At 39.5% G+C, this 22,842-nt stretch overlaps 1 protein-coding gene and 1 long non-coding RNA gene across 4 annotated transcripts; one reads left to right on the top strand and one right to left on the bottom strand.

The window, feature by feature from the left end:
* Positions 1-7,037, top strand: LOC308661061. The gene is made up of 3 exons (XR_014024881.1): positions 1-123; positions 3,753-4,063; positions 6,906-7,037. It is a non-coding gene; the product is annotated as an uncharacterized lncRNA (long non-coding RNA).
* On the bottom strand, positions 5,815-20,499 carry FARSA (phenylalanyl-tRNA synthetase subunit alpha). 3 transcript variants are annotated; one of them, XR_014024880.1, is made up of 13 exons: positions 19,983-20,499; positions 15,724-15,861; positions 15,437-15,535; positions 15,098-15,216; positions 13,296-13,388; positions 12,761-12,889; positions 12,300-12,415; positions 11,402-11,486; positions 10,678-10,777; positions 10,349-10,517; positions 10,156-10,261; positions 8,659-8,773; positions 5,815-7,874 (listed from the first exon to the last, which is right to left on the bottom strand). XR_014024880.1 is itself a non-coding variant. In XM_081315772.1 (13 exons), exons 1-13 carry the CDS (start codon positions 20,166-20,168, stop codon positions 7,769-7,771), a joined length of 1,533 nt encoding a protein of 510 aa, XP_081171898.1. In that variant the 5' UTR covers positions 20,169-20,477; the 3' UTR covers positions 5,815-7,768. The 3 variants fall into 3 exon arrangements, 2 of the variants coding, with proteins under 2 accessions (XP_081171898.1, XP_081171899.1); XM_081315772.1 differs by having other exon boundaries at positions 10,156-10,233; positions 19,983-20,477; XM_081315773.1 differs by lacking the exon at positions 13,296-13,388 and having other exon boundaries at positions 10,156-10,233; positions 19,983-20,479.
* Between the last annotated feature and the right edge of the window lie 2,343 nt (positions 20,500-22,842).

The raw sequence follows: 22,842 nt of genomic DNA, 5'->3' as shown, positions 1-22,842 counted from the left end.
CAGCGACAGACTTGCCTGACTTCTATCGGGTGGCAGCGCTTTGCCGCTTTCTAACTGCTGCAGCTGCAAAACCTGAAGAAGACCGCTCAAGCGCCTGCGAGGCGGGGAAATCCCGCCACTTCGGTGAGATTTGGGAAGGGGAGGGGGGAGAGACTTTTCATAGCCGTGCAGCCTGCGAATACTAATCTGGCGCTATGGGCATCAAGTAAGAAATATGGTAACCGGGTGTTCAGATTTTTCCGGACCTGCCTTCAAATTATGCACAACTATTACTGGGAGAAGCGGCTTTGCGCCTGCTCACGGGAGGGAACGGGCCGCCAAGAGCAGTGGAAATCGTTGGCTGCTCTGGCTTGGTGAATGTTTTCGAAGAGCTTCTTGGATCTCTTTGGGCGAAGCTTTTTCTGCCCGCGTATTGACAAGAGATAAACCAAAGCTGATCACTGAGGATTATTCATTTAGAAGGGTCAGATCTGGAACACCAGTTGTGTTGGCGTGTTTAAACCATAACTGCGTAAGGACTAAAAACAACCAGAGAAAAGGGCAGCTATTTTAAGGTTTGTAAATCTTAATATGCTTGGAGGCTTAGGAGAAAAGGAATGGGATTCCATAAAGCCCTTGCTCTTTGCTCAGCAACTTTACTGATATTAACTGAGACAGCCAGAATAGTATTTTTGGCAAATGAAAATCTGGGTGTTTTCAATAAATAGGAACCTTGTGAGGAAACAGGAGCATTTTTAAAAGCCATAAAATACTGCTGAAAGGACATGAAAAATAGCACTGAATCATGCAGAACAATGTAATATTTGTAAAAAAAGAGAGCTTCACTAACAGGCTGCAGATATAAAGCTTTTTAACATTTAGGTCACTCACCAAATACTTCCTTAATCTATAGAATCAAACCCACCATCTTGCCCTCATGTTAATGGGAAATAAACATTCTTGTTTGACAATGGCAATAACCTGCAAAATACAATTATTTTAGAAATAGACTTAAATTCTTGGCAAAGCCTACAAAATTCAACTGTACCAGAAGTGCCAGTCTTAAACACTGTCAATAAGCCAATTGTTTCCATATCACAAAAGTTTGTTAGCAGACATCGAGCATTTTCCTCACTATTAAATTATTTTAGAGAATTCATAACTGTGGGGATTAAGGAAAAGGGCTTCCAAGTCAGGATACTTCCAAATGGATCCAAGCTTTAACTCTTTAGGGAATTAAGATCTAATGTGTACAAACAACTAGTCAGGCTCAGTTAGACTGAATAGAGTATAAAATAGTTACTTGTTCATTAACAGTGGTCTGTTATATAAATAATAAATTCAAATGGCAGGATAAATGTAATGAAGTGGACACAGGTCCATGGAAGCATATATATACTTGCTGTTTTTTAAAGTGCAATATGGCTTGGCAATTAATTATACCAGAGGGAAAGGATTTGGATATCATTTTTGCAGGTGCCTAAGGACTGTAAATAATTGATAGCATTAAGCATAAGGGAAAAAATATTATCTTATGTACAGTTGTAAATTGCCTGGGAAAGATAAGAATAAATAAACAAAAGTAACAAAATTTCCTGAAATGGGAGCTTCAGTTAGATTTCTGATAACTTGTGTGCTGATCTTTAAACTCCCTTAATTCCCCATCAAAACAGCTATTTTGGTTGTGGATTATATGAGCTAAAGTACTTCATTTCTGGAGGCCATCAGGGCTGAGACAGATTGCTGTAGGAAACCATATTATTCCCCCTCACATCCTTAAATTGAATTTCTTAGTAAGACCTCTGCGCCAATGTACAATATAATACTTTCATTGTTTTGATGTAGGAGACCTCATTTTTCAAGTCCTCTATTTGCCTACTTTCTCCCTCTGCTTACCCATGGCAAATAATCTGTATAACACACTTAGGAGAGGATGTTGGGAGGAGGCTTTGGTGAAACAGATATTCCCCACCTTAACTTCCAGCTTAGGGGGCATTTCACTGGAGATGGAGGACAGACAGTAAATATGACAGTAGATAACCCGGGATAATCCCTTAAAAACTCATTGTCATGCTTTTGTAGGAGGAGAGTTGTGCTAGTCTATGGTAGTCAAAAATCAGGCATTTGATTTTAAGAAAAGGATAAAGTTTTGTCCGCAATTGTTTTTACTGGGCATTACTACTGACACTACTGTTGTGGACACTAAGTTGATGTTGAACTTAATTACCGCAGCAAGACTTTTAGTAGGGCAATACTGGAAGAAGGAAGAACTGCTGACTATAGAAGAATGGACTTTAAAAGTTTCCAACCTGGCGGAAATGGCAAAGATCTCAGCGTATTTGAAAGACCATTCGCAACAGAGATATATTGTGGAGTGGAAAAAATGGATTGATTACATCCAGAATAAATATGGGACTAAAAAGTTTCATTTAGCATTTGAATAAGTATTGATGTGATATTTATATTGCTTGTAGTCATTTTATAAGAGTTAAAGTGCGATAGATTTAATAGCTTATTGCTGTTTGCATATGGTAGATTATGATTGTTTCTACTTTTATACCTTGTATTTAGCTCTGGGAAGTCGGGGAGGGGGGAAGGGGAGGGAGGGAGGTGTTGGGGAGGGTTGGGAAGAGGGGAGGGGGTTGGGAGGGGTTTTGTTTTGTTAAAGATAAAATGTATTGAAAAACTTTTCAATTAAAAAAAAATCAGGCATTTGGTAGCAAAAATTTAAATAAATTTTATTTAAAAGTATTAGTTTTTGTGAGCCAACATTATCAACAATTGTAATACTTATATGAAAAACACTAGATTAGGAAATTCAGATTATTAAAGTACATAGAATACTTTAAAGACTTGTAATGGCTGCCTTGGTTGTTAACCAAATCAATTCAATCCAGTTTTCAAGTTTGCCAAATACAGCAAACCATAAATTATCCCAAATGAACTTACAGAACACCCTAGGCAACCATGTCATTTGCAAAGGCACTGACAGAACTGATGCTGAAGACTAACCAGATTAATACAATAGATTAAATTTGCGTTTTCCTTTTGGTACGAACATGATAAATATCTGGTAGGTACTCTATCACTTAGTTTTCCTGCCACCTAGATGAAATTGTTCCATTAAAGGGGGCAGAAATGTCCACCAAATATTAGAATATTCCCTAGAATTAGTGAGCTTGAGACTGATTGTGTTAATTCTTTATTCTTACAGATTGTCACATGAAGAAAAGCAGCAGGCTGTAACTACTACAGTATTTGTTTTGTAACTTAAGACTGTTTATAGGTCCTGTTTGAATGTAAAGACATTCATAAAAATATAGATGATGCCAGATACTTTGCTAAATTGGGATGGCATATAGAGTGTTTGAGGTAGAGTATGTAGCATGAAGCAACAAATTTGCCTTCTTGTAGCAGAATTCTGCACTTTTATCCAATCATATTGGAATACTGCATTCAATTCTGGTCACCATAATACAAAAAAGATATTGAGATCCTAGAAAGAGTGCAAAGAAGAGCAACAAAGAGGCTAAGCCATATGATGAATGATTGAGAAAACTAGGTATGTCTAGTAGTCTAACAAAGAGAAGGACTAGGGGTGAGACAACCTTTAATGGAAATATCTTGAACTCATGGTTAGAAATCCAAATGAGTTCATCAGCCCCAATTCCCTGATGTAGGGAAATGATTTGACAAATCCATGGATTATGCCAAGCTACTAATAACCAAGCATGATCCATACTAACCAGAACATATTCCTTCTTATGTTTCAGATCCTCAAAGGCTGTGCAGTCTCCTTTCACAAGCAGCCAGACTTAATATTGCCAGAATATGGAGCTTGCCTCACAGATACAGCTAACAAACATCAGCATCTCAAACCATACAGAGACCATGGCTCTTCTATCTCAGTACTCCTCTTCCTCTGATGAGCAGTCACTTTACAGGGACTATCAGCCTCCACCACTTGATTTCATCCCTGTGCCCAAGGCTGTGCTTTATATGCTCATGGCTGCCATGGTGATAGTGAGTGTGGCCTATGCAATTGTTGGTCATTTAATCAAGGACCTGGCTCATGACCTAGCAGGTAAGGGCAGTGCTGCTGAAGCAACCTCTTTAAGATGTACAGCTTTTAAATGCAAATTCTATGGCAGAAAAGCTAAGTTCATCATAACTATATAAACTATAGGTATTCCTTGTCTTACTACTACAATTGGGACCAGAATTCACTAAGCAACGCAATCGTAAATCACACATCAGGTGACTACATTGATTAGTAATGGAGATCCCAGCACTTCCCATTGCTGTTGTTAACCATACTCCACAATTTATAGCCAAGGATCTCTTCCAATCTAAGCCATTTGGGGCTTGGTCCTCCCAACCCTAGATTCTTCCAAGAGACGGATTCCTTTTCAACTCCTCCCAACAGCCCTTTTGGCCACCCTGTAGTCTGCCTTGTGGGGTGGCAAACAGCCCCAGAACTACATGGTTCTGGGCCTTCTTGCCATACCATGGCTCTAGGACTGCAAAAAACTGCTGAGCTGCAGACCTGAAGCCTCAGCTGCCTCAGCCTGACCCAGCGAGACCCAAAGGGCTTCTTGTGTGCTACAGTTCTGAGGTTGCAAGAAGCTCCTGAGCCACAGCACTATGCAAAACTGCAGCTACTCCAGCCCAGTTTGACTGCAGGTCCCCTCATCACCCTACACTCCGGATCCACCTTGTGCTCTACAACCCATCTGACTTTTGCTGACTTCTTGCTTCACATAAGGCCATGTTTCCCAGGTGTTGTGAGGAGATTGCTGTGCATGATCTGGGGAAGAAAGCCTTATACAGCCAACAACTGCCTCACAAAGGTCCAGGCAGAGCATGTTTGATCATCAGTGGGAATAAGATGGCAAATATCAGCTAGGGTGGGAGGGCCAGAGAATGTAGTGAACCAAAAGGGCCCAGATGGGGTGGGGAAAGAGGCAGATGAAGGAACTGAAGTTCCCCTGTGGTATTTCATAAGTGCTGGTAGGCTGTGAAGCACCCAAATTTTGATCATATGACTGCAGAGGCACTGCAACATCGTAACTTTGGGGGCTGGTAGTAATTACCTTTGTCCAGCACTACCATAACTTCCAACAGTTGCTGAACAAATGGACGTAAGTCTTATTTTTAAGTGGTGTACTTATTGCTCATCATGGGAAAGGCAAGATACCATGCCAGGTACAGAAGACAATCACAGAATAATAATATTAATTTTCTACTGATTTTCTTTCAGTTATGATTACCTATATTATTTCAGGAATATATTTATAGGCCTAGAGAGATACAACTGAAATAGTGAGGATAAATTATTTACTCCATAACCTGTTCCCTGTCCTGTACCATCTCAGTATACAAAATCTAAGGCAACGATCTTCTCAGTATGGTCAACTGGTGCTTAACATTTGAATTGGAGAATGCTTTAGATATTCTATAGATATTCTTAAGACTTTCTTAAGATTTGTTCTCCAAGAATTCTGTGGATTGCTGTGCTTCAATATATAAACAGAGTTAGATATTTTTTCCGCATATGTAACGCATCCCAAGTATCTTTTTCCTTAATGTATGACTTTCATTACATCAGGAAAACAGGGACTAGATCTGTACTCAGAACTATTGCAAAACTAAATGGATGCTCACACCACCTAATCAACAATGCTGTATTAGTGATCATAAATACTATATGTGGTGTAATTCTAGAATCATGTTTGTTCTATGCCGTTCTTTAATGTATGTCAGTTTTGAACATGATTATAAATCTGCCTGTCCTGTTTTTGCATTAATTTGCACTTTCCAACACAAAGAAATATATTTTAATGTTTTTATGGCAAATATATCTTTAATATACACTTTAGTAATATTTAAAGCCATACACTGCATTGCAAAACTTGAAGTCCAAAACAAGGGAATACATTTTCAAGTGTAGACCAAAGGATGTCCCCAGCATACCAGAATTGTGGCGTCTTCTCCTCTTGCAGAAGTTGAGGTGCATGAGATATATGCAAGTTCATGTCATTTCTTAAGAGATGGCTTCAAACCCCGTACACAGCTATGGGGCCCAGAAAATAAGAAAACCACTGCTCCCTTTGATCTACTCCTAAACTGTAAAAATAATACTATCAAAGAACTTATGCCAAATCTTTGGGAAGGACTTGATACGTGAGAAAAAATACCAAATGCAGTGTAAATATCTAGTTGATTCTGTGATGAACCATAATAGTAATTACTGCAAATTGTGTCATAAGTACTAAAATCTAGAAGAGGCAATTTTCACAATGAGTTTGATTTTAATGTGGTCAGGACAGATAATATCACACAGGCTTTGGATTTCTGAAGTTTGTAGTTTTTAGGTTATCAAAAAAAATAACCAGTGGCTCATATGTTTTGCTTTCCTTTCAACACTGGAGGAAATTTGTTTTTGATAGTTGCTTCTCCTGCAGAATATTTCCAAGATTTCCTGGAATTCCTGACCCCTCCCTTCCCCGAAAGTCAGACCTTTTACCTGACCTGGCAAAATGTAGGAGGAAATCACTAGATAGGAATTTAACTCAATTATCCTGACCTCTGCACTTTCAGTTGACTTACATGCTATATTCAAGCATGGGAAATGACTATAATATGAAACTGGTAGAACACAGAGTTGCAGGAAATATTTCAAAGTCATGAAAATCTGAAGCTATTAAAGAAATTTGTCTTATTTTATTATGACCAATCTACCAAGTTTCCTTTATTGTAGGAATTTACCTATAGCGTATCAATTACATGGTGTGGCTATGTGTCATCTTTACTACTACTCAACAAAGATTAGGATAAAACAGTGTTTCTGAGGCTATTTGATATGCTGTCTTCAAAAAAACAGTGTTTCTGAGGCTATTTGATATGCTGTCTTCAATTTCTTTTAGACTGCCTCTTAGGTCCACAGCCAGATGATCCAGACAAAGAAGAACCACAGCCCTCAGTTGTTTCAGATTTCCAGCCCTCACTCTTGACCAGAACTCCCACCTGCACATGTTCCCCAACCCAGGCTGAGGAAGTACATATAACCCTAGAAACAGCTCTGCGTGTGACATCTGGACTACAAAGATGAAGGCAAAAGAGTCTTACAGAACAAGACTATGCCAAACAAGCTCCCAGAACTGAAAGGGAAAGTCTCATCGCAGCAAAAAGAGGCAGGCTAAATATGTGAATAAGCCATGGACTGCTTTGTTGTAGTGATTCCACCTTTTAACATCAGCCTAAAGACTGTCCTTCTGAAACTTTTTTGGGGGTCATTAATTGGAAAATTTTAGTTCATAATCAATGGTCATCAATCCTTAAGTCAAGCAGCTGGTTCACAGATTCACATTGCACATTAGGATTCTTTCACTTGTAATTATTAAAAATAAAAAATACCAAACTTTACTGAAATGATGAAGGAAGATAGTGAGAGATCATTTTTTTTTCATTTCAAAAACCCTGATAGCATGATGGCCCAGTTGCATTACAAGGAAACCAGATCACTGAAACTGCCCTTATTAGTTTGAATTACCATATTCCAATTTCAGGTTGAGACATATTTAATATGTGCATAAATAAGACTGTGACTAGGAGAATCCATTCAATTTTGGTCCAAGATGCTCCGAAATAAAGACTAGGTGCCTTCCCTATGGTCTTATTACTTTCCCTACGGGAACAAGCAGCGTAGAGTACAGGTTCAGTCTTCTCTCTAGCAAAGAGCAGTGGCAATAAATAAGGAGAATTGAAGAGAGCAGCAGGTTTCTAAGCCCTAGGCATCCAAGCGGCAAAGTGGGCTGTCATATACCATCTGCAGATTGACTTTGTGACCAACTAATTCCCGGATGTTATTGATACCATACTTGATCATGGTGGGTCTGGAAGAGAACAGAGAAAAGTCTCACAAAGAATTTGTTGGAAATAATTTAACTATAAGTGCACACCCTTTCAAAATGGCAGACAATTCTGAAACAGTTGCTAACTACTCCCCCCCCCGCCCGTGCAAAAGACAATAATTCACTGAATTACAATGGAAACTCAAGGTAAAGGACAAGCAACACAAGGACAGTTAGAACAGAATTCGCAATACTATATGTATCTATCTCCTCCCAGCCACTGGGGATCTATCATATCCCTACAAGGACCTTTGGTCCTATGGACCAAAGAAACTGATCCAACCCAGCCTGATCTAAAAGAACTATCTGCTGATTATGCCTGAGCAAGCGAATAGTTTTAAAGGGTTGATTACCATCCTTCCTATCCTGGAGATATTTAATTGGTTCAAATGTTGAATTCAATGCTTTCTTAAATAGGATTTTATTTAGACAAACGTTTATATATTGTATCAATATATTGTGTTCTGTTTTCTTTTCCCCCCAGAAGTACTCTTTAGTTCTCTTAGTGTACAATTTGTCTTTATTAGCTGAGATTGATTTTTAATGAGTTATTCTTCCATTATTTAAATAAATCTAAATTAAAAATTGCAAATTGAAACTTCCCAGAGATTAGTTTCATCTGCCTATCATCCTAGAAAAGTACAATATGAGTTATGGGAGGTACTTCATAGTTTCTCTCACAAATATTAGTAGCCCTTGGCCTTTAGAGACTTCTAGCAGGCCCAGACAGCACAGGGCAGCTTAACTGACTCTCCAAGACACTCACCGTTCCAGAGATAGCCCCCAGGCAATGACAGACACCCCATCAGGCAGGCCCATAGGCAGCAGCATTTCTGGGCGGAAGACTCCTGAATTACCCACTTCCACCCATTTCTTTAATCCTGAAAGAAAATGGAAATGTCTATAGTTAAGCTGACAAGCTGGGAATTGGGGTGCACAAAGCCAAGGGTTTCAGGTTACTGGGTAGACCTCAAGCCTGGTTACTGGAATCCATTCAGCACTTTCTGCTGGGATTCAGAGCAATGTAGAAATGCAGGTCCCTCCCTGACAAAGAGAGGCAGAAAGGAATATGTCAGGTTGGTGGTTGAAGGGATTGTCCGAAGTGGTGTAAAACAGGACAAGACAGTCATACCCAGCTCTTGCCCAATTTTCTCCAAGATTAAATCAAGGACAGATTTCTTAAGCTTTGACCAACTCTACATCAGGTTTGGAAAGCAAAATAAAAGTTCAGGTACAAATTTTCTGATGTATTTGCATTTCGAAGTTGGTAAGGCCGAGATAGAACACAAGCATTGTATGAAAGCTATGCTTCTGAAGCCTAAATTGCTTGGATACTAATTCTAGGAGTGTCCTGCAGTATCTTTGGGTGCCAAAGTATCTAACAAACAAAACAATGGCAGAGAAGCAAGGTTCGATTATGTAGTTCCCAGGATTTAGAAATTCAAGAATCCTTAAAAAAATGAGATTTTAACCAAAATGCAGAGAAACAGGGGATTTTTGCTTCCTTCTTCATGTTCTTATAAGTTCTCCCCCTTCCTCTGAAATAGCCTAAAGTGAATTATCTTGTGGTTTTTAAGCATTTTTATTTATTAGCTGAACAGCCACGCACCAAAGAGAATACGTTATTTATTATATTTTATAAGGGCGGGCGTGGGAGAATGAGGCCTAAATGCTAAAAAAGATAAAATGCCACAATTTCAGCTACCCATTTAATCTGAAAGACTGCAAATGTTGTCACTGTGTTCTGAAAAGTGTTTTGTTTATGGGGGGGATATTTCCTTTAAACATCAAGGACCTCAAAGAAAGAGGAACTCCAACAAACAGTTGATGACAAAGTATGCTTTCAAGGTGTGTTAACACAGTGGAAAAGCGTCCTCACTTATAGTGCGTTCACCAATTTTTTGCAACTATATGAGTCATAAGGAAATTATCAATGGCTGAAATGAGAGCAGTTGGAATTCTTTCTTAAGACAATCGGCATGCAATTGATGCCTTCCTGACTTAAGTGGAAGCAAATATTTTCCATAGGTAAGAAAGTAAGCTGAAAACAGACTCACTGATATTTCCTCAAAAGTTACTTTCATTATAACCTGTACTTTTCGTGATTGGTCTTTACTGCCAAAGGTATTTTGTAAATCAACTAAGTTATTTGAGAAGAGTTTAATTTGAAGAGGGAAAAGCACTCAAATTCTGCCATATATAAAGAAAATTACACTTTACATAATTCCTTTGTTTGTATATATCCTTAAAAAAAACCCCTCACCTTGATGATAGCTGAAAACTTCCATGCTGGGCTCTGTGTAAGGATTGTAAGCAGGCTTGAAGCGCAGTTGTGTGATTCCTGTTACATAGAAAGAAGAAGCTGGTTTCTGGGAACAAAAAAAGTAACAGCTAAAAAGCTTCTCACCTAAACTGCAGCTCTTTACCCTGCACGTTCACTTTTCACCATCTCTTACCCAATTTGGTGAAGAATTCTTTCAGGACACCCATAAGGTCTCCTAGTGTCAAACAATAATCAGCCACCACACCCTCAATCTGGTGGAATTCTGCCAGATGTGTAGCATCCAATGTCTCATTCCTGAAGACACGATCAATGGAGAAGTATTTGACTGGTGTGAACTTCTTCTGTAGTAGAAGCAATTATCATAGCTTGGCATTTTCATTTGATTCAAATACCCAGTTTTATGCTTATCAAGTTCTACCAGCTTTAAACTCATAATTATTTTGTAACAAGGGTTTGCCATGCAAGTATTCAACATACAAAAGAAAACTCCTTAGTATTTACCTGCTGTGCCAGCTGATAGAGCATCCGGGCACTGACAGCTGTGGTGTGTGTCCGAAGAAGATTCTTCCGAGCCTCCTCCAGTTTCCATTCATATTTGTAACTGAAAGGGAAGAAGGGAACAGATTACCATAAACATGCATGAACTGGAAGAAGCAATGTGAGCCAAATGACTCGAGAAATCAACATAAATGTAATTTCTCTGCAGAACAAGAGAAAATAGTTGATCCATTGGGCCCAATGCTTAAAAATTCTGTTATTTCTATTAGACATTTGGGACTTTTGTCCCTTATGCAGCCCTGGCGTATAGTGTGTCTTGGTGGCATGGTAGTTAGAGCAGTTTTGGCGGCAAACTCTGCCCACAGCCTGGAGTTCAATAGTGATGGGGCTCAAGGCTGACTCAGCCTTCCATCCTTCCAAGGGCAGTAAAATAAGAACCCAGACTGTTGGAAACAATATGTAAATAATGCTAGCATTGTATATAAATCTAAATGCTATTGCCATACAATAACACTTTTAATCAATATGAACCAGTTCCAAAAGGTGCTAGGATTTCACTAGTGAATTCATTTGTCAGCATCAAGTCTCCCATCTTTGCCTCCTCTAATGTCACACAAGAAAAAAGTCTTTCCATACCAGCTGTTGCACTGAACTCCACAAAAATTATTCATGCTTTTCTATTGTATAGTTTGTGCAATGTCAGGACAAAGCATGCTAATAAACTCACCCTTGAGAACCGTACCCTCCTTGTGAATGCACCCTCTTTACCTTCTTCAAATAATCCATGGGAAAGTCAATTGCTTCAGCAGGATCTGAAAGAAATTAAACTTGTAGAAAAGTATCCAGACATGCAAAGGCTCCATATGCATGCAAAAACAGCTGCCTTGATTGCTGTCCAAACTCAGGGCAAGAACATAAAACCTATTGTAAAGTGAAGCTTATTATATTTCCCACAGAAAAATGTGTGCCACATCCCAGAATATTTACAAAAAGCATCTTAAAAATAATTTCTGCAGAAAACCCTAACCTTTTGGACCAAAGGATACATTTGCAATTATGTAGTAATGTGCATTACAATTTCTCAAAATGGTAGTCATACGGAGCATGCCTATTCACAAAATGATAAAAACTTTTGGTATGTATGGACTTTTGGTATAGTCCAAGGATAGGGTAATTCTATGGAAAGGAAGGGACAAGGAAAAATTGGGATGGATATTTAACTTGACTTCTGACATGCAGTGTTAACAGCAAACTACATTGTAGGACTGCCATTAGCTCCTTTCTTATACAACTACATATCATTTTTACTCCTTCCTTAATGTTGGCAGGTTCTTCACATGGAACTGTTTGGTTCATATCCATAGCATGCAGACAACACCCTAAATCCTCCAATGTTTATTGCTCAATTTGTAAAAACACACTTAGAACAATTTAAAATGGCAGCTACACATTTTAGACGGGAACCAAGTGGCTCCTATATGCATGTGCTTGATTAGATCTCTATAGGAACTGCATAGGAGTCTGCAGCTCCAAATCAGCCTTAAAAGGAGACCAAACTTATATTCTTCACCTTGTTATGACAAGAGATAAAAGTTGTTATATTTTAGACAAACAATGAAACCAACCCTTCATAAAGAAAGTGTCATGCTGATCTCGGGCTGGATGCTGCTGTGGTTGAAAGAGGGCATCAAAGTTCCAGAAGGAGCTCTCAATGAAATTATTGGTGGGCATTTCGGTGAAACTGAAGAGGGAAACAAGGTTTCAATTAAATATTAAGGGAACAGGTCCCATGACTAGCTTATACTCCGACATAAGCAGAAGCAAAAACATCACAGTGTAGCCAGAATAGCCAGCAGAGGAGACTTGCTCTAGCCAAAGTACTCCGCTACTTCTCAAAGGAAATTATTTACACCCAATTAACAAAAATAAATCACTTGAATTTTCCTAGCAGCCATTATTTTGTATAAAATGTTAGTGAATCTCAAAGATGAGTATTTTTGAGTTGACTCTTCCAGCCAGTTGAGTAGGCATTTTAAAGGCTACCCACAGCTGTATTTATTCTGCCCATATATTATTAAGTACATACCCCATTTCAAGGAAGATCTGCCGAAACTGAGTGCGAACCTTCAGCAGTGGATGAAGATGGCCGCTTTCAGGCATAATGCCCAATGCTTCAAAATTGTAAGACTTGAATTTCAAATCTCTCCAAGAACCACTGCAAGGATGGGGAAAACAGGAAGAACACGAGAAAGACAATTCATTTAGCAATAGGCAGTGATTTCTTTGAGAACAGTTTCCATTTCAATAATACATCTTCATTTTTTACAAAATTAACATACTCATTTTTTAAACTTCACATAAAGGCAACACAAACACAATTGAAAACAGGGAGGTTAAGAATTTTGTCAGGAAGGGTCTGAAGCTGTGAATCCATTTTAGCATCCTGTCAGATGTAAGTCTATGATGGATGAAACTTGATTCTATATAGTGAAGCGAAGAATTCTGTAACCAAGATCCACATGCAGAAATCAAAAGCAAATTCCAGACAGAAATGGCAATTTGTAGGCCCAGATCCAAGGTTAACCAGGAATCATACTGTAAGAGACACCAGAGTTTCTTACCTCACAATCATCTCTGGTGTAAGATCTGTTTCTTGTTTAGCAATTGTCGTACTAAAAGCACTTCCTTTTTTAATCCAATATGTCTTTATGGTCCTAAAATGAAATACACGTTTTCACGCGTCATCTCTTGGGAAGAGGGCAGAATCATTCAAAGTTCTATTTCAAAGAGTATTCCATGAGAGCTTGCAAACTAGAGCAATTCCTTAAATTAATAAATCACATACACAGACACCCACGCATTTTGAATGTATTCATACAATTCTATACTGAGCATGAAAGCAAATAGTCTTAAAAATGAATCAAATCAGGACAGAACATATTGTTGGTGAAAACTCCAGAAGGAATGAATTATCAACACAAAGAGTAGGAATTAATGAGAAAGACAGATCCATTCATCCATCTTCAAATCCCCATAGCCAAAGATTTATTCAACCAGTATCCCTGGGCCATGGTTCCTTGTTGGCAAAAATAAGAATGTAAATGAAGTAATTAACTGCAGAGTGACTGTCTCTTTTCTTGAATGCTTTGCAACATTGTCCAAAGCCTGAAGAAGCATAACCTTAGAAACATAACCCAAGAAACCTGTATGAAGAGCTTACACAACAAAAGATATATTGAGCGTAAGATCTGATAGGATTATAATCTACCCTTAGGCCATATTGAAATGTTTATTTCATGATGAATATACACAGCATATCAAGCTACAAAAATTCTGTTGTGAAAATTTTCTATCAAATATTGTTGAAGAAGCAACAAACATGGGTAGCAATGGAGCAAGCAACCAGTTTGAAAGCAAGTGGCTGAAGCAGAGATGATTAAATGGCTAGAACCAGCTTACCTGAACAATATAAGACCATCCTTGGAGATCTTTGTTTGAGTGCCTGTTTCCCCCCACTCAATAGGAAAAAATATTTTTCAGTGAAGGTGAAATGAAAAAGGTCTCCTTAATCACTATAGTTCTTTTAGCCTGGAGCCTTTAAAAAAATCCATACTTTTCAAACATATTTTAATGTCTTTGATTGTGTACAAAAATCATTGCTGCTGTTTCTTAATGTGAGTGTTACTTATATAAACATGTAAAAAAATTAACTTGTTTTATCTATTTGGGGTTTTTTGTTTTACAATCTAATTTAGTTAATCAACATTTCTGCCCAATAACCAAAGTCAGGGTTTAAAACAAGCATCAGAGTATGATATATACAATGCTTCATGTCCTTCTTCAAGTCCTGCTATACTTAATAATAACAATAACAACAACAACAACAACAACAATAATAATAATAATAATAATAATTTGGAAGGGACCTTGGAGGTCATCTAGTCCAACCCCCTGCTCAGGCAGGAAACCCTATACCATTTCAGGCAAATGGCTGTCCAGTCTCTTCTTAAAAACCTCCAGTGTTGGAGCATTCACCACCTCTGGAGGCAGGTTGTTCCACTGGTTAATTGTTCTAACTGTCAGGAAGTTTCTCCTTAGTTCTAGGTTGCTTCTCTCCTTGACTAGTTTTCATCCATTGCTTCTTGTCCTGCTTTCAGGTGCTTTGGAGAGTAGCAGGACTAATTATTCTATACTTACTATATAAACAAACAACAATACAAACATAAAATAATAAAAATAAACAGTACAAAAAGATAAAACAAATCCCATTACATTACCTGTGCTAATAAAAGAGGAAAACTTTCAATCCTATGAAGTTGTAAAGTGCAACAAGGAGTTAATTTGTTGGGATTAACTTCATTACAGAAATTAATCTCAATTCGTCTCTGATCATTCTACAACAGATATTAGAGCTGAAACTTACACTTCTGCTAGGAGTTTTCGTTTTTTCAGTTCATTTTTATCTTTCTCCTCTAAACAGTTAGCCTCTCCCTTCTGAACTTGGAGCAGCTTCTCCCTTACGGTGTCCTGAACAGATTCCACCTAGGAGAGAAAGGAAACTCATCATAGATAGAAGCCCAAAGTTCTCACTCTCATTCTGTTTTTCTTGGATGCAAAAGTATTAAGGCAACCCTGAACTTACTTACCGTAGTTGTTTCTTAAATATGTACTGCCTTTGTTCAACTGTGGAGGGTGAGGGAGCAAAAATATAACATGCTGCAGAAACAGGGACCCCACGCAGATAGGAATTTTGATTACTCACTGCCTGGAATATCCGAGGGCCATTTTCTGAGCTCTTATCTAGCCGGATCCATTTGCTGGACATTGCTTTGCTGAACCCCACCTTTCCACTTGGCAGTGTCTACAGTAAAACAAGGAAAACATTACTCCATCAGATCAGAAGCCATACAATGAAATCAGCGGAAAAAGAAGTTACTTAAATTTAGATTCATGCTAAATACAGATCCACAGCAAATAATATCAAACAAATACTTTCTCAGTAACAATTTAATATAATTAAAGATTAATACAAGACAAGATTTTTTTTACCATGAGTTCACTTTGAAGCAGACCCTCAGGGGGGATGCTATGAAATACTCGGACCTCATGGCTCCCTTCGTGAATAATTTCTTGGCCCTCAGGTGTCAACTCCCACTTTTTAGATGTACGTTGCTCAGCCTCGATCACCTAAAAAGAACATAAAAAACATCTTCCTTGGTAAAAAAAAAAAGTAAGGAAAAAGCCAAGAGTGCTGTATTTGATAAAAGAATCATGTGGTTCTTAGGAAGTTTTAAAGTACCTCAGAACTTCTGCTGACCTAAAGCATAAATGACTAAAATCTATATAACAAAACACGTATTGCTAAACAAGAATTTGGCAACAGTTACATGTAGGAATATTTAAGGACAGTCTGAATGTACATATATCAGTGCCAAATTCAATTATTAAGTTTTCTTATTAGCGTATTTTAGAATAATCTTTCACTGTAATTACATTTTCTGAGCTAATTACTCTACAATCACAATAAGATCAGTATTAATCTAATGTAATTGGGGAACTGGAAATACCTATGATGAGGTTATGACTATCAAATCTAGGCTGCAAATGAGCATTATATGGAAGGAAGGAGTGATTCATTCATTATAACTTTGCAGCTATCTAGTGTCATCTGGTTGTTTGCAGTTCAGATTTAGTAGTTAAGGTACAGTCATAATCCTTGACTTATAACTATAATTGAGCCCAAAATTTATGTTGCTAAATGAGACAGATGTTAAGTGAATTTTGCCCCCTTTTACGATCTTTCTTGCCACAGCTGTTAAGTGAATAGCTACAGTTGTTAATTTAATAACATGGTTGTTAAGTGAATCTGGCTTCCCCATTGTCTTTGCTTATCAGAAGATCGCAAAAGGGGACCACATGACTGTGGGACACTGCAAATGTCATGAATATGACTCAGTTGCCAAGCATCTGAATTTTGATCACGTGACCACGGGGATGCTGTAATGGTTCTAACAGTCATAAGTTACTTTTTTGTGTGCCATTGAAACTTTGAATGGTCACTAAATGAACTGGTGTAAGTTGAGGACTACCTGTACTATATTCAGTGCTTTTTTTTGTAAAAGAAAAAGGTGCCGGAACTCACACATGTCATACAACCTGCCTTGCCTACCCTACAAGGTTCCATCCAAAAAAGGTGCCGGAACTCCGTTCTGAGCGTTCTATGACAAAAAAAGCCCTGACTATATTTCTTGTTCCCTTGAAGCTCACAAGAGAAATTAACAAGGAAAAGGTGAGCAAAATATTGGTCTTACATTAGAATCTAATGAAATTATAGCAATCTATTTAGCATTGCATACATAACCATATGTGAAGAGGGGATTGACATATTCTCCAAAGCACCAGAAGGCAGGACAAGAAATAATGGGTAGAAGCTTGTTAAAGAGAGATCCAATTTGGAAGTAAGGAGACATTTTCTGACAGTGAGACCAATTAATCAGTGGAACAGTTTGCCTCGTGGAGGTTTTCAAAAACAGACTGGACAATCATTTGACCAGGATGGCAGAAGGTCAACTAGAAGACTTCTGAGGTTCCTTCCATCCCTATGATTCCATGTTCTATATCCACCAAAGACTCTTATTTTACTGACTTTCTCTCCCATGATGACATAATACTGCTCCAGGAAACATGGACTATTGATGACCTTTTATTAAATGTATTCCATTCATTTTCACTGGAAATGAAGGATTCACTGGAGAAGAGCCTAATGCTGGGAAAGGTTGAGGGCAAGAGAAGAAGGGGATGACAGAGAATGAGGTGCTGGATGGAGTCACTGAAGCAGTAGGCATGAGCCTAAATGGACTCCAGAAGATGGTAGAGGACAGAAAGGCCTGGAGGAACATTGTCCATGGGGTCGCGATGAGCCGGACATGTCTTCGGAACTAACAACAACAATTCATTTTCAACTAGGACCAGGAGCAAAGCAAAGCATAAGGCAGCCCTAAGGGTCCTATTTTCCCCTAGTCTACATGCCATATCAAGGTTCCTCTGTTTGCTCTAATCCAATGACTCAGCCTCTTTCTCCCACATCACATTAAGCTCCTAAAGAAATGGCCCAGCCACGATGGACAGTCACATCTCCTCAGAGTTTTGGAAGGCATACTTTCAAGAACTCTATATGGACACCTCTCTTGGAAGCGGATGCCCTAGCAAAATTATAGAAAATCTACCAATGTGAGCACCAGTGACAATGACAGAGATTAAGAATCTTTGGTGCCCAGTTAAGACCAGGGAAGGCGCCAGAAGACTCCTGAAGTGATTAAAAGAAATTTGGGCTTCTGGGCTCCCACTCAGGCATGCCTTTTACCTGCATTGAAACCAATGGCTGAATACCCAAGAAGTGGGGGCTTGTGATCATTTCCCATTGTCCCTATATATAAAAATGATAAAAAGGATGAACTTGCAACCCGATCAGCCTCCTCAACATAATTAGCAAACATTATGCAAGATGCCTACAAGGAAACTCCAGAATTGGTTGGAATAAGAAAACATACTTGTAAAAGAGCAAGCCCAATTTAGAGAAGGACAATCCACCACTGACTAGTGTTTAGTGTGCCAATATCTCATTGAAAAATACTCCTCCTGCATCATTGCCTCCTTTTATGTCACCTTCATAGACTTCAAAGCAGCTTCTGACTCCATATCATAAACCAAACTATTGGAAAACCTGGAGAACTTTTTAATTGACTGACATTTATTTTATCTAATACATATGTTTCATGAAGAGCTGTCACTCAAAATAAGCTATATTTATTTAACAATACTCTCAAAAACACCTACTGGCCTTAAAAGAACACTGAGAACACTAGCACAGTATTGTAAGGCAAACTACTTAGAGGTAAACTGTAAGGACCTGCCTCACTCAGTTCTCCTAAGAAAGCAGAACTCTTGAAACAGCATCATTTCAAAAGGAACTTTTATTGGGAGGTGTTGACAGCAAGAAGAGAAGGCAGGATCCGAGGATTTCCCACGCACGAACCAAGTAGTTAAAAGTGTCCATAGTAACCCCACCCTAACTGTCCATCCGGACAGTTCAAACAGGCCAATCTGCAGATGTGAAAAGCCGTGGGAACAGAGTGATAAGGCGCTGCTTCCAAGGCTGTTAGGTGTCTGCGCCGTTTCTTCCGTGCTTGAAGGTAAGGCAGATGGCCGGAGGTACATTCCATTCTCACCCGTTAGAGGCACATCAAAGATAGAGCAAGAGATAGAGCAAAGGAAATACACATCGGCACCTCAAACTTCCCCCTAGGAGAATGGCAGAACCCGAAAAGAATAAGAAATCCCATGCACACAGGACACAGAGTTCTAACATAAACTATCAAAAGCTCCAAATCATGGCATTTGCCAAAAGCTCCAAAAACCACAGAATTAAGCAATCTCCTGTTTCAAATAGCTGTGAATAGTCCTAAATTGTGCTAGTAGTAGGAAGTCTCATAAGGACTACATTGCTAAAGAAGCACAAAGGAGTTCATCTGCTATCCTTAAACTACTCAAAATAAGAGGTAGCCACTATATTTCTGCAGCCCTTAAATTATTTGAAGTCAAGCCAACAGCATAATTTCTTTATGGTAGCCAGCTAGGCCCCTATTCCAATTTTGCAGCATCAGAACCTGTTCCCTCCAAACTCTTAAGATAACCTTGTCATTTTTTTACTGTAGCATGACACATCAAAAATGAAATTTAGTTGCCCACTCTCATAGTGAACACATACATGACGCACACTTAAATATACTATAAACATAGATTGACCCTTTAAGCACCAAAATGTGTTTCTAATGCGTCCTGAGACTAAAGATAGGCCTCATCAAAACAGTGTGTGCATGACCATGCTTAACTACAGGCACTCCTCAATTTACTACCACAATTGATCCCAAAATTTCTGTTGCTAAGTGAGTTTTGCCCCATTTTATGACCTTTGTTATAAAATGACAAGACCACATTTGTTAAGTGAATCATGGCAGCTGTTAAATTAGGAACACAGTTCCCCATTGATTTGTTTGTCAGAAGGTCACAAAAGGGGATCATTCTCTTTGGTGCTTTCTGATGGTTCTTTTCTTACAACTCTGAATAGCTTTGGACAGCATAGTCACATGGATGTAATCTATGAACAATGGTATTGGTCGGCATAGCCCATTGGCTGACCACGGGAAGTCCCGCCTCTTTCTGCCGCAAGAGCTTGCGCGCCGCATCTACTCTGCGTGGCGCCACTCAGGGGCGTGGCCCGGCGCAGGTCTGCCTTCTTGCCGACTTACCTCTCCTAGCGCCTGAAGACTCTTCACGGCCCCGACCAAGACTTGGTGTTCCAGGCCAAGTGCTGCTGCTGCTTCCAGGCTGCAGAGTCCGGCTTCTCCGTCAGCTGCCACATGCTCCAGCCTCTGTAAGAGTAACTCTGCTGGTGAACCAGGGCCTGTCGCGGCTGCCGCCATGGTGGGAGACATCTTTCCGACAAACTAATAAGACCTTCCGGTGGTGACCGGAAGCGGAAGTAATGACTAGCGCACAATTTTTAAAAACGGCTGCGTAGTCTCTCTTTAAAGCATCACCGGCTTTTTTCCGCGAAAATCAGCGGGCTAGATGCGCAGTCGCTATGAGATGACTCGCGTACTATATGCTCAGCGGGAAGTATGTCAGGAGTTAATGTTTCAAAAATTGTCGCTTCCGTTTTTTATTTAGCACGGTTGGGCGCTCACTAAGCAAGCTAAATATCAGTATTTAGAAGCTAAATGTACACAATGTCAGGTAAAGCATACATGACAATATTTCGTTACTGTGTATTAAAATGTGTTTCGTACAAAAACAGCCACGCAAAACATCCTTGCACACATGAAAGACATGTTTCCTTTGTTGAGCGTCTGTTTTCTTCAAAAACTCGTTGCGTTTCCTTGTATGTCTTACACCACTTCTGAAGGCAATATGTTCCACTGGTTAATTGTTCTCACTGTTAGGAAATTTCTCCTTAGTTCTAGGTTGCTTTTGTCCTTGATTAATTTCCATCCATTGTTTCTTGTCTTGCCCTCCAAAGCACCAGAAGGCAAGGCAAGAAACAATGGATGGAAACTAATCAAGGACGGAAACAACCTTGAACTAAGAAGAAATTTCCTAACAGTGAGAACAATTAATCAGAAGTTTTGGGTGCTCCATTACAGGAGTACTGTGGAGTATTGAAGAGACTGAACAGTCACTTGTTCGGAATGGTCCCCAACCTTTTGGGCAGCAGTTCCATGGAGAGAGGTTTTTCCAGAGACTGGAGAGGGTTTGGTTTCATGTTCTGCTTGCATCCTGCAGATGCGGCTTCACTTATTTGTGTGACCCAGCTTCTGGCATGCTGCAGACGTGCCAGTTCACAGACTGGGGGGTGGGGACCTCTGGTATAGGGTCTCCTGCTTAGCAATTTTCCAATATTTGAGGAGCTCCTACAAAGAAGAGGGGGTCAACTTATTTTCCAAAGGACCAGAAGGCAAGACGAAACGATGGAAACTAACCAAGGAGAGCAGTAACTTGGAACTAAGCAGAAACTTCCTAACAATGAGAGCAATAAACCAATGGAACAGCTTGCCTCTAGAAGTTGTGGGTGCTCCATCACTGGAGGTTTTTAAGAAAAGACTAGACCGCCATTTTTCTGAAATGGTATAAGGTCTCCTGCTTGAGCAGGGAGTTGGACTAGAACAGGCTTTTCAACCTTTTCACCGATTGTACCACTTTTAGGATATGGCAGTATTTGAGTACTGTCAGTCGCCTGGCAAGGTGTCAAAAACGTGATGACTAAAAAAAGGATAAAAGTGATAAAGTACAGGTAGTTCTCGACTTACAACAGTTCACTTAGTAACTGAAGTTACAATGGCACTGAAAAAGTGACTTATGACCATTTTTCACACGACCGCTGCAGTATCCCCAGGGTCATGTGATTTACATGCGGATGCTTGGCAACTGAATCATATTTGTGATGGTCCCAGTGTCCCAGGATCATGTGATCCCCTTTTGCAACCCTCTGACAAGCAAATCAATGGGGAAACCAGATTCACAACTGTGTTACTAATTTAACAATTGCAGTGATTCACTTAACAAATGTGGTAAGAAAAGTCATAAAATGGGACAAAACAAATTTCTCACTTAGCAACATAAATTTTGGGCCGAATTGTGGTTGTAGGTTGAGGACTATCTGTATATCCACTTACCACACCTTTAATGGGAAACTTGTACCTGTTTCTCTGACATTAACCTTTGCACTGTTCTATCCCCTTCTCTCCTGGTTGACTCAAAGAAGCCGATAGGTGATTGCAGGAGCTTTGGGGGGGGGGTGCAGCTTCTGCCATTGAAGGGGGCATGGGGTGTCGGGGTGTTAGTTGGTTATCCCCCAAAGATTCCCTAACCTTAAAACAGCTCTTGGATGGCAACAGTTACCCAGCACGAGGGGCTCAGGAGAAAGATGCCGGCAATGCTAACTCCCAAGAATGAGGGGCTCAAAGGCAGCTACAAACAGGGGAGGCCGGGGGCGGGGCAAAGAAAGGAAATCAAACCTGATTGACAGGGAGCATAATAACCCTGCCCCTACTCTGCAGAGGACAGATCCCCATCATCCCCGGCCCAGCAGGGTTCTTCCTGCCACACCATTACAGACAAAACGTGAATGCATTTGGGTCAATATAAAAGGGGGAAAAATGACATTGCCATAGGTGTATACTATAGGCCGCCCAACCAAGCAGAGGAAATAGATGAACTTTTTGCTAGTCAGCTAACTAAGGTATGTAGGAAGCACATCACAATAGTAATGGAGGACTTTAATTACCCTGATATCAACTGGGAGACAAACTCTGCACCAAGTGGAAGATCAAACAGATTCCTGACAAACCTAGCAGACAACTTTCTCTCCCAAAAAGTAGAGAAGGGAACTAGGGGATTAGCCATATTGGATTTAATTCTCACAAACAGAGATGAAATGATAGAAAATGTCGAAGCCACAGGAACCTTGGGGGGAAGTGATCATGCAATATTGGAATTCAACATTCTGGAAGCACAAGCAATAGAACACAGCCAAACTAGAGTCTTGAGACTTTAAAAGAGCTAATTTCAATAAACTTAGAGAGACCATGGGAAGAATTCCATGGATGAGAA

This window comes from Vipera berus, assembly GCF_964194415.1.
Source record: "Vipera berus genome assembly, chromosome: 2".
NCBI lineage: Eukaryota > Metazoa > Chordata > Lepidosauria > Squamata > Viperidae > Vipera > Vipera berus.
This window is presented reverse-complemented; position numbering and strand designations above follow the sequence as displayed.